General features: G+C 40.2%; 1 protein-coding gene across 1 annotated transcript in view; it reads right to left on the bottom strand.

Annotated features, from left to right (window-relative positions):
- LOC135526343 (vascular endothelial growth factor receptor kdr-like) overlaps positions 1-8,333 on the bottom strand; it is a 75,267-nt gene extending 66,934 nt beyond the window's left edge. Inside the window, exon 1 of the mRNA XM_064954650.1 lies at positions 7,769-8,333. Coding sequence (XP_064810722.1) covers positions 7,769-7,829 — 61 coding nt within the window. The 5' untranslated portion in view covers positions 7,830-8,333. The remainder of the gene's footprint in view (positions 1-7,768) is intronic.
- Positions 8,334-12,411: the final 4,078 nt, after the last annotated feature.

Raw genomic sequence — 12,411 nt, 5'->3', positions numbered from 1 at the left:
GCAGGGGGACCTTGCGTGCGCTGAGGATTTTAATCCATGACGTCGTAGTGTGTTACTCATGGTTTTCTTTGAGACTGTGGTCCCAGCTCTCTTCAGGTCATTGACCAGGTCCTGCCGTGTAGTTCTGGGCTGATCCCTCGCCTTCCTCATGATCATTGATGCCCCACGAGGTGAGATCTTGCATGGAGCCCCAGACCGAGGGTGATTGACAGTCATCTTGAACTTCTTCCATTTTCTAATATTTGCGCCAACTGTTGTTGTTGCCTTCTCACCAAGCTGCTTGCCTATTGTCCTGTACCAACCAGTAAGAATTCCGGCTCACACAGACCTGTTAGTTTTTCTTTAAGAAGCCTTCCTTTTCTCCACTCATTACCTGTATTAACTGCCCCTGTTTGAACTCGTTACCTGTATAAAAGACACCTGTCCACACACTCAAATCGAACAGACTCCAACCTCTCCACAATGGCCAAGACCAGCAAGCTGTGTAAGGATATCAGGGATACAATTGTAGATACTTATGTCATGCAATAAAATGCAAATGAATTACTGAAAAATCATACAATGTGATTTTCTGGATTTTTGTTTTAGATTCCGTGTCTAACAGTTGAAGTGTACCTATGATAAAAAAATTACAGACCTCTCCATGCTTGTAAGTAAGAAAACCTGCAGAATCAGCAGTGTATCAAATACTTGTTCTCCCAGTAAAATACTAAGTATTTGGTTATAAATACACTTAAGTATCAAAAGTAAAAGAATAAATCATTTCAAATTCCTTATATTAAGAAAGGCACAATGTTTTTTAAATTTTTTTTTATGGATAGCCAGGGGCACAGTCCATCACTCAGACATGATTTACAAATGAAGCATTTAGTGAGTCCACCAGATCAGAGGCAGTAGGGATGACCGGGGATGTTCTCTTGATAAGTGCATAAATTGGACCATTTTCCTGTACTGCTAAGTATTCAAAATGTAACGAGTTCTTTTGGTTGTCAGGAAAAATGTATGGAGTAAAAAGGTACATCATTTTCTTCAGGAATGTTGGGAAGTAAAAGTAAAGGGCTTCAAGTTCTTCGGTGTCCACATCACTAAAGATCTATCATGGTCCAAACACATCAACACAGTCATGAAGAGGGCACAACAATACCTCTTCCACATCAGGAGGCTAAAAAGATTTGACATGGGCTCTCAGATCCTCAAAAGGTTCTATAGCTGCACCATTGAGAGCATCTTGATTGGCTGCATCACCTCTTGGTATGGCAACTGGCATCTGACCCCAAGGCGCTACAGTGGGTAATGCGTACGGCCCAGTAAATCACTGGGGCCGAACTCCATGCGATCCAGGACCTCTATACCAGTCACCCAAGTCATAGACTGTTCTCTCTGCTACGGCACTGCAAGCGATACTGATGCACCAAGTCTGGAACCAACAGGATGCTGAACAGCTTCTACCCCCAAGCCATAAGACTGCTAAATAGTTAGTTAAATAGTTAACCAACAGCTACCTGGAATATTGCATTGACCCTTATTGCACTAATCTCTTTTGACTCTTCACTTACACTACTGTTACTGTTTATTATCTATCCCGTTGCCTAGCCACTTCATCTCTACCAATATTTACATATCTTCCTCAATTACCTTGTACCCTACCCGTGCTAATCGACTCGGTACTGGTACCCTGGGTGTATAGCCAAGTTATCATTTCTCATTGTGTATTCATTCCTGGTGTTATTACATTTCTATTTATTCCTGGTGTTATTACATTTCTATTTATTCCTGGTGTTATTACTTTTCTATTTATTCCTGGTGTTATTACTTTTCTATTTATTCCTGGTGTTATTACTTTTCTATTTATTCCTGGTGTTATTACTTTTCTATTTATTCCTGGTGTTATTACTTTTCTATTTATTCCTGGTGTTATTACATTTCTATTTATTCCTGGTGTTATTACTTTTCTATTTATTCCTGGTGTTATTACTTTTCTATTTATTCCTGGTGTTATTACTTTTCTATTTATTCCTGGTGTTATTACATTTTTTTGTGTTCCTGGTGTTATTACTTTTCTATTTATTCCTGGTGTTATTACATTTTTATGTATTCCTGGTGTTATTATATTTATATTTATTCCTGGTGTTATTACATTTTTATTTATTCCTTGTGTTATTGTTGTCTATTATTTACATTTTTCTCTCTGCATTGTTGGGAAGGACCCGTCAGTAAGCATTTCATTGTTAGTCTACACCTGTTATTTACCAAGCATGTGACAAATACAATTTGATTTGATGTTAAATCCTTTAGGTAAGAAACTGCTGCTGAACCCAATATGATGCCGCTTAATGGTTTGAACTGGGGATTTCCTCCCAAACACAGTCATCTCATACCATAATAATGGGGTTTTATTACGCACTAATACACACGAGCTGTTGGCAACTAGCCTGGACTGCCTGGCTACTGCCACATTCAGACTCTCACTCTCTCTCGTTCTCTCTCTCTTCCTCTTTAAAGTGCTGGGAATAATGTATGGAATTCCCTCATGTCTCTGTGTGCTTCCCGTGCTTCCCGTCCTACCATCTACCAGTAAGGCAGTCTCTGGAGTGAGAGTGAGAGGATATATTTTGGGGTTTTCAAGGCAAAAACAACAATGCAGAATAATGACTCCCTCATTTAACCTTGCCACTCCATCTCTTTGTATGTCCAACATGGGGAACAAAGGGCAGAGAGAGGATGGTGGGGGGACACACTCCTTTATAAAAGAGAAAGGTCAGAGGCTTGTGAGTCATATTCGCTGCAGTGTGTCCATGGATACAGCAGAATAGCATAACAGTAGCCAGCTATAGTCAATCAGTTTCCACCGACATTATCACTGGCTTCCTGTACCGCACTGGGCCACCATTTTTTTTTAACCTCAATAACACATTATAACATTTCCACACATTTTTCACAATATATTTAGTTTAAGCAACTGGCTTTAACACTACTGCGAATTCCCCAAACAAGGAACTTAAAATATTTCATTATTCATTTCAAGGATTTACTGGCTCACAGTTGGTGGGCTATAATGGATTGTGGGGTTACATTGGGGTTAACCTGTCTTGCACTGTTATATTCATTGCCTCATGGCGTGACGATACACCCATCCCACTGTGAAGTTGTTCTGAGCCAGTGGTATTTTGTGAGTTGTCTTTAGGTTGAGTGTGTCAGAACAAACACACAGAAAGACAAACTCACAAGATTTGCTATGCTCTGGTGGCAGATTTACAACAAAGAGCTGAAAACATTGACAAGAGTTGGGACCCCCTGCCAAAATAAGAAGTTGCTACTACTACTGCTCTTTCTGTGCAGTTAAGAGTTTCTCCTCGTGTGTTGAGAATACACTCTCACACTGGGTCCTTCAGAAAACACTGCACTTTGCCAAAAATATGGGTCCTTCAGAAATCACTGCACTTTGTCAACAATACGGGTCCTTTAGAAACCACTGCACTTTGTCAACAATATGGGTCCTTCATAAATCACTGCACTTTGTCAACAATACGGGTCCTTTAGAAACTACTGCACTTTGTCAACAATATGGGTCCTTCAGAAATCACTGCACTTTGTCAACAATATGGTTAAGACAACAGTAAAAGAGAGTTACTTTTTTATTAGCCCGTAGATTACCTCTTGGAGACAGAATGTCCCTGCATCTCCTTTAAAAAGGCAGAATAAAGGACAATGGGTGGCCAGTCAGCTTTTCCTGGTAATACAGAATAAAATGTGGCTAACTCTAGGAATATCCTGTATAACGAGATTCCTATGAGCTCTTCCAATGTGTAAACCAGGAGGATTCTTGTTCCATAACATGTGAGATTACAACTGGCTGGTGGACAGAAGGTCCTTGAAATTGAAATCACATGAAGGGGTTAATATAAAATATATTGCCGGCTCAGCAAGAAAGATATGTGTCTTATAGAGGGGGATGCTGCTATCATCACTGTTAATAACAGCGATAACAACTGATCCCTGAATGTAAAATGTCCAGATTCAACTGAAGTGCTTCTGCTGTGCAGTTAGAAGTCTCCCAATCCAAGAATCCATCATGTACAAGAGAGGTACGAGAGCTAAGGAAACCTGCCAACACCAACAGCTGAGTTAATATTTCACCTTGGAATAACACCACATTGGTGGATATGTTGGCAGCAGTCTAGCCCGTCAGAGAGACACAGAGATGCTTGGTGTGTGTGTGTGTGTGTGTGTGTGTGTGTGTGTGTGTGTGTGTGTGTGTGTGTGTGTGTGTGTGTGTGTGTGTGTGTGTGTGTGTGTGTGTGTGTGTGTGTGTGTGTGTGTGTGTAGGCTGCATGACACGGACATACCGTTGGTGAGGGATGAGCTCCCTTTGAACTTAGATGACCTCTCCCTATCACTCCCATTGGCCATCTCAAGTGCCCACAGAGGGGAGAAAAAATATTTTTAAAATCAACTTAACTGGAACATCATACTCCTAAACCCAGAGAAACAGCTTCAAAAGGCACACTGGACCATTGAGTTTCCATTTGACACTATGGGCTGACGTTTGGAACAGGTTGTTTGAATTGGAAACAAAGTTAAGGGAGATGCGAGGCCAATGAAGTGCATGGTTGGATAATGTTACATTTGATCCTCTCAGTTATTCCCTTTAACTAAGCGGCTGAAATGGATCGGCAAAGACTTTGATTTTGTTTAGGATTTGTGGTTTGGTGGCTGAAAATGAAGAAACTTAGATCCCATTTTGGTTTGAAGAGTTTTCTCACCACTTCCCCTTCCCTCATCTAATTTTGTGTGATTCAGTCAATAACTTATGGTCAGCGGAACCCTACTGTCCTCTAGGTCTCCATTAACTGTGGCGTGGGTGTCAAAACCATGCCATAAACTCCCTGACTCATCTGAATCTGTTGTAGTTTCCCAACCACAACCCTGCTCTGGGTCTGACCTTCCAGCAGATGGGCAGTGTCAAGCATCATTTCTGAAGGTGATTGAGATAGTTCCCATCTGAACGTTCTGTTCCCGTCAATGTGATGATAGGCAACAATCCCAAAAGAGATGATATTATCCCATGAGAAATAACCACGGTAATAGACAAAATAGACCAACTTTACTGCGTAGTGCACACACCCTGTCACTATACTGGTGGAGGGAGAACGTGAACACAAGACAGTTACATCAAATAAAGCTCTGTTTTCATGGTCCAGAGCAAAGAGATGCTGCAGGAAAGAACTCTCTGGCTGTCAGAGCCATTAGGCTTCAGATAGTGCCAGCGGGCCGAGGAGGAGAGAAGCGCTGGACTCATGCCTTGCGCTAAATCAAAAGCAGTCACACATACCACTCAGAGTAAAATATGTGCTAATCATTTTTACTTGACCTCTCTATCATTGAACGAGTCATAAGGAATGTAACAGTTACATGGGTTTGACAGGAATGTAACGGTTAAATGGGGTTGACAGGTATGCAATGGTTAAATGGGGTTGACAGGTATGCAATGGTTAAATGGGGTTGACAGGTATGCAATGGTTAAATGGGGTTAACAGGTATGCAATGGTTAAATGGGGTTGACAGGTATGCAATGGTTAAATGGGGTTGACAGGAATGTAATGGTTAAATGGGGTTGACAGGTATGCAATGGTTAAATGGGGTTGACAGGTATGCAATGGTTAAATGGGGTTGACAGGTATGCAATGGTTAAATGGGGTTGCCAGGTATGCAATGGTTAAATGGGGTTGCCAGGAATGTAATGGTTAAATGGGGTTGACAGGAATGTAATGGTTAAATGGGGTTGACAGGTATGTAATGGTTAAATGGGGTTGACAGGTATGCAATGGTTAAATGGGGTTGACAGGTATGCAATGGTTAAATGGGGTTGACAGGTATGCAATGGTTAAATGGGGTTAACAGGTATGCAATGGTTAAATGGGGTTGACAGGTATGTAATGGTTAAATGGGGTTGACAGGTATGCAATGGTTAAATGGGGTTGACAGGTATGTAATGGTTAAATGGGGTTGACAGGTATGCAATGGTTAAATGGGGTTGACAGGTATGTAATGGTTAAATGGGGTTGACAGGTAAGGCCTAATAAGGGTCCGCTTTGATCTGGAGAGAGTTGGGTAACAAATACAATATATCAATGTTAGTGTTCGCTTTTGGCGATAGGAAAGAGGATTTACCAATTTCAAGCATCTATAATCAACGCCTCTTATGTCACTTATCTCTAGCAGTGCCTTACAAATCCACCAACAATCTCAATGACTTCCAATACTAAACAAAGTCACATCACCAGCACAATAAGGAATAAATGCCTGTTTTTCAATTTAGTTGGGTTAATTCCAGATTATTTGTAGTGGAACCCACCCCCATCTCTGTGGTAATGTACCTGTCCATCTGACCAAAACTCTCCCCATCCCTGACTTTAGACCCCATTTACTATTAATGGCCCTACCATACAGCCAATCACCATGCAGAAATGGTCTCCCTTTCCTCCTCCCCATTGTCCTGTGAGCGTAAGGAGCTCCGGGAAGGAATATTTTCTCAGGTAGCGTGTCACGTTTCCGTGACTTCTACTGGCCAGAACAATACCAGGGTGCCTCCTGCCCCTCCATCCGCTTCCTCCTTGTGTCTTTCCCACGCTCCGCTTGTGGACAGTGAAGGAAATCTATTTGGAAACATTGTAGACAAAGCTAGACACTAAAAAAGTAGCAGGGGATGGAGGAGATAGATGGGGCAGTATTTCCTCTGCTTGGATGTCATGTTTATTTGGACACAGGGAGGAAGACATATCTGTGTAGCACAACGGGAAAGACACAATCTAGAGAAACATCCACCTTTTCTGCTCCATTTTGTTTACGTGGAGAGGCATCAAGATCCTGGGGCTGCCAACTTATAACAATGTGGCTTGCTTTGTGAAACATACATTCTATTCTCAAGATGTTGAACAACCTTTGACTCAGGAGATCCACATGATAACAATGCTAGAACACATATTTTCACCATGACTGAAACACTGGTTCTGTTTTCAAATTGATTTCCCCTCCTCCAGGGGCCGAGTTTTCTGTAACACATCAGACATAATTTCACCAATATCCAGTACATTTTATACAAAAACAACCAATCTGAATGAACTTATTTGAGATTAACTGAGAACAGTCAACTAATGAGGTAATAGGTGAAAGGTATAGGTGATAATAAAGTCATAGGTATAGGTCATAAACTCACTAAGGTAAAACACCACAGTAGCCAGTACTCAATTAGGCTAAATCCTCACTTCAATTGAAAGTGACATCTACTGGTGACAAGATGAACTGCAATGTCCATACCTGTATGGATTCCTAATTGGCAGAACCTCAACCTTTAAATTAACTTCAATTACCATAAAAACTGCATTTCAACGACATGGAATTTTAATTCCAAGAAAGAACAGGGGCATTTTCAATTTAACTTAGTTGGATTGTGTCATGATTTAAACAGGATTATCCTTGATAATGATCACCTCATAAACCTATGTCGTAGTGTCCATTCCAAAACAAAATGAGTTTGTGTCTTCAAACTCTTGAATAAAAAAATACAATCTACTTATTAATAGGCTGCATACCAGCAAAATGACAGACTAAACGTGAAAATCAATCTTCAATTATTCATATTTGACAGGGTAATAAAATCATCAAATGTGGAAGCATTAAGTAACGAAATTATACTGAGGTCCAACTCGCATAACCAAATAATACTTTTGGATAAACCATCTCTGGATAAATATGGAATAATTCTTACCGGTGATATATGTGATCAAATGAAGGAGGATTGACAGTTTCGCGCAGTCGAGCGGGGCCATTCTGTCGACCACAGATAATAGCCCTACTTCAATAAAATCAATCCCAAGGAAGAGCCAAAAGTGTTGGCTGAGGATGAAAACGGAGAAAATTCGCAGCTAGGGCTAATAGTCCAAAAGTGACAAATTCCCTTTCGTTTTTAATCCCAACAATCCTTAGATCAAAATCTAAGAAACCCAGCAGTTTTCCTTGTATCCCATAGCTTGTTTTGCAAGACAGCTCCTCAGCGCAGTTTTGGTTCCAGTTGAAGAGACAGATGAGAGCAGTCCCCGAGGGCAGGTGCGACCCGCGCGACAGTATCCCTCCTTCCTTGGAACTGATTAGATTAAATTTGAACAAGCGTTGCCACAAAGTGCCCGATTCCTAAAATATTCTGTACGCGATAAGAAAAAGCTCCAAATTTTAAATAAACAAAACAGAGAAAAATCAACCATACATCCTCTGAACAACGTAGTGCAGACTAATTAATGCGCAACTGTCTGAAAGAATGTCTCATCCGCTTCGGTACTCGTACTCAGCACTGCTTGCAGTGCATGGCCGTTTGTGTCTTTATACTGAAAAACAAAGGACGTATGCAACGTCACTTGTTCAGGACAAACTGCTGTGACAGTTTTCAGTTCTAGAAACACTTTCTGCATTTTAATTTCACTAATATGACATGCAAATAGCCTACATTATATTGAATATGTATTGATGACGGTATTGGCACCATCTTTGCTACATCAAACAGTTTTATCGCTTAAGGTTTTGAATGACTTGAGTTTTTTTCCCAAGACTTCACTGACAGGAAAATAAAGATTTTAAATTAATCAGTCAAACATCATTTACCCATTTAGTGCAACATCAACATTATACTACATTTCAATTCCTGAATTCACTGTTTCACAATTCAACTATTTGCACAACCCAATACAAGTCACGACGTTGCATGAAGAGAATGCAAAACAGCCTACTTGACCTTGATCAATTAAAAATAGTAAACCTAGTGTCTAAAAGTAGAGATGATCTGGTCTGGGGAAACCAGCATGAGGTGGGGTTTTTCATAGGGGAAATATCGGTTCGAATTCTTAGAATAAATATTTGTTGGATTTATTTTTAACTTTGGAAACAGGATATGCTGCTTTTTATATGAGATGTAAATAATCCTCTGTGCATGGCGTGATTCCACTGTTCCCAAGCAGCACCCCATGGTGTGTGGATGTGCAGCAGACTGTTTTCCTTCGTCAATGCAACAAATTATATTGGCAGCTCTCTGTGGCAGGTACTGTAAATAAGAATATCCTGCCTCACCTTTCTGTCCATCACAACGCAAGACCTGCATGACCTACCATTCTGAGTTGAGCAGCAGCACAGTACCGCAGATCCAAACTGGGCTGCATGTGTTCCCTAATGGCCCCTGGACAACTGATAGGTGAGGCCCACTATTCACTCTGCGGTCTGTGGAGAACACCATTCTTCCACATCATTCTTCTTGAGAACATGGGAAATAATTGATCAAGCTCGACTTGTAGTCTGTGCAAGTGTGTGCGATTCATTCTGCACATCATAAACCATGATGACTTAACTAGATACGAGGAATTCATCATAAACCTGACACCAGATTATTGAAGGTGAATAATATGCCCAGAAATGCATGATAAATCACTTTTACTGACACACATGAAGTCAATCATTCATCAATAATTGATGAGATGAATACCCTGGCCTGAAGTAACTTTTGCTGACTTTTTCGTTTTTAAATGTGTCAATAAAAAAAGGTTGAAAGAATACCTGAGAAATCAACTCAGTGCAAGGAGGCCTAAACGGCGACATCTCACTGACTGTAAAGAATGGAGACGGAATTAGGGCAGGATATACACTTTGTAAGTAACTAACTTCATAATATGATGAAACAATCTTTATCACACCATTTACCTTTTGTTTCATCCTGAGCACGAGACATCAGTTTGTGACTGGTCATGTGCCTGTCGTGTTCCACCTAGCATGCCTGCAGTTTATGTATAGTGCTTTCACTCATGATAGAGTGAGTCTTCAGAGAGCAGGGCAGTGAGGGCACATTCTCCTTGGACTGGGAGGGAAACTAGATAAGACTCAGGCAGGAACAATTGCTGGAAGCGGAGAGCTGAAAGAGGTGAGGTTTTAAGACGTTTTATTTTAGAATCTGTTGAAGCCGACGAAACACAATAAGAGGGCCTGGCCAGTTGTAGACACGCAGCTTGTTGTCTTTCATTTGACCCAACAATAAAGTCTTAGTAAAAGGAGTGGTAGCAGCAACAAAGACTTTCTTCAGGGAGGCCCTGACCGCCGGTGACCAAAGGACGATGATGGATATAGAGTGTAAACGATACCCCCTATTCAAAAGATCTCTCGCATACGACGGTACAGGAGGCTGGAAAATATTCTGACGTATGCAGTGCGCTACATAATGTCTCGGTCCTGCAGTTATGTTCAGTTTGTTTTGATTGATGTTTACATCGCATCATCCAACAATCATCTCTGATTAATATGTAACTTTTACCTGTTGTAGTCTTGACTGGGATTAGGCTTTATCGGTAATTGCATTTTATGTAGGCTATGTCAAGACTATTATATGAAAATCAATTGTTAAGAGTTTATTATCCTCATTACATCTTTATTACCCTACATAGTCCTCTCAATATACTGTATTATGGATCAGAGTATACACAGGATACGTTGATAGGCTATTCATTGCTCCAGTATCAGACACCATCTTGTGGGTGTAAAATAGAATTGCACCAAACGTTTTCATTGGAAATTAGAAAGAACAGTGGATTTGATTTTTTAGCTCTAAAACGTTTACATTTTATTTCATTTACAAAATAGTTTAGTAAAAAAAATCAATCATAGAAGTTAATTCAGCCTAACTGACAATTTGAGATTCAAGCAAAACGATAAACTAGAGATGTGGGCTCCGGATCTTGGTTGTTGACATAAGTAGAATTTTTAAGCGTTTTAACCCTTGCAAGGCTGCCGGCCGGTACGGTATCTCGATCTTCGTCCTTAGTGCATGCGTAGACCAGCTGGATGGAATGTATGGACATATTCCACCTCTCAATATCCCAGTCTGTTGTCCCTATGTGCGTCAAGATGTCCACCATTGTTCCTGTACCCAAACAAGCTAAGGTAACTGAACTAAATGACATTGGTCCCATAGCACTCACCTCTGTAATCATGAAGTGCTTTGAGAGGCTAGTCAAGGACCATATCACTTTGTTATTCCTAATCTACAGTATATCAATGACCTTACTGCTGTGTCTTCTACCATACTTCCCATTCTCTTTGCTGATGATAGCAATTTGATTTTATCACACAAGAATTTTGATTTACTCATTTCTGAAGCCAACTCAGGTATGGCCAAATTTTCCAATTGATTCCAGATAAACAAATGATTTTTAAAAGTAAAAAAAAAATCCAACTTAATTGTATTCTCTAGTAAGAATTACAAAATATTCTAAAAAATAAAAATAAATAGCCAGAATCTCAATTGGTGGAAATGAAATGGACAAGTGAAATCCACTAGATTCCTCTGAGTTCTAATTGATGAAAAGTTATCCTGGAAAGATCTTATTCAGTTTGACTGCAGTAAAGTGATGAATTAAGTTGGTATCATCATCAAGATTAGTGGTTTGGTTCATCATGATTGCTTCCTAACTCTACTTACCCATATCTAATTTACTGTGATATTATCTGTGCGAGTACATATGCCTCCTACCTACACAAATTACTCATCATACAAAATAAATGTGCAAGACTAGCCCCCTCCTCTAATTACCTGGGTACATCTGCACCTTGGTTTAAGAAACTCAATATCTTGTCTATTTACGACATTAATGTATGCCAATTATGCACTGTCATCTACAAATACCAAACCTCCCAGACAGCTTACCAAAACCCTTCTATTGATTCTTCCAGGTTAATTCTGAAATCCATCTATATAACATCTATATCCCCACATAGTCCAATTCTCTATCAGATACAGAGGTACCATACTCTGGAATTCTTATCTTCACATTGCCAAAACCTCATCATCCCTCAATAACTTCAAGTGAAGACTTGGGGTGAGCCTAATAAACCAAACTACCCAATAATCCCCTCCATGGAGTTTTTTCTTGCATACCGAGTATATGATGCACAATTATAATTAATATGCTTTTTTTAACTGATTGAAAAAACTTTTTTAATACTTATATTTGTGGTGTGGTTTTCATATAAGCCGTTTTGAGCTTCCAACTTCACCTGCACACCGTTTTTACCAGTTTGTTTTTTATCTGTACTGTTTTGTCTTTCACTTATTTTCTTCGGTGCGAATAAATAAAACCTCAAACCTGCACCTTGCCCAACACCCTAGACCCACAAAAATGTGCATACTGCCCCAACAGATCCACGGATGACGCAATCACCATTGCACTGCACACTGCCCTATCCCACCTGGACAAGAGGGATACCTATGTGAGAATGCTGTTCAATGACTACAGCTCTGCTTTCAATACCATAGTGCCATACAAGCTTGTCACAAAGCTCAGGGCCCTGCGTCTGAACTCATCCCTGTGCAACTGGGTCCTA

The sequence above is a fragment of the Oncorhynchus masou genome, chromosome 32 (genome assembly GCF_036934945.1).
Source record: "Oncorhynchus masou masou isolate Uvic2021 chromosome 32, UVic_Omas_1.1, whole genome shotgun sequence".
In the NCBI taxonomy this organism is placed as follows: Eukaryota; Metazoa; Chordata; class Actinopteri; order Salmoniformes; family Salmonidae; genus Oncorhynchus; species Oncorhynchus masou.
The sequence above is the reverse complement of the archived record's forward strand: the minus strand, read 5'-3'. Positions and strand labels throughout refer to the sequence as shown.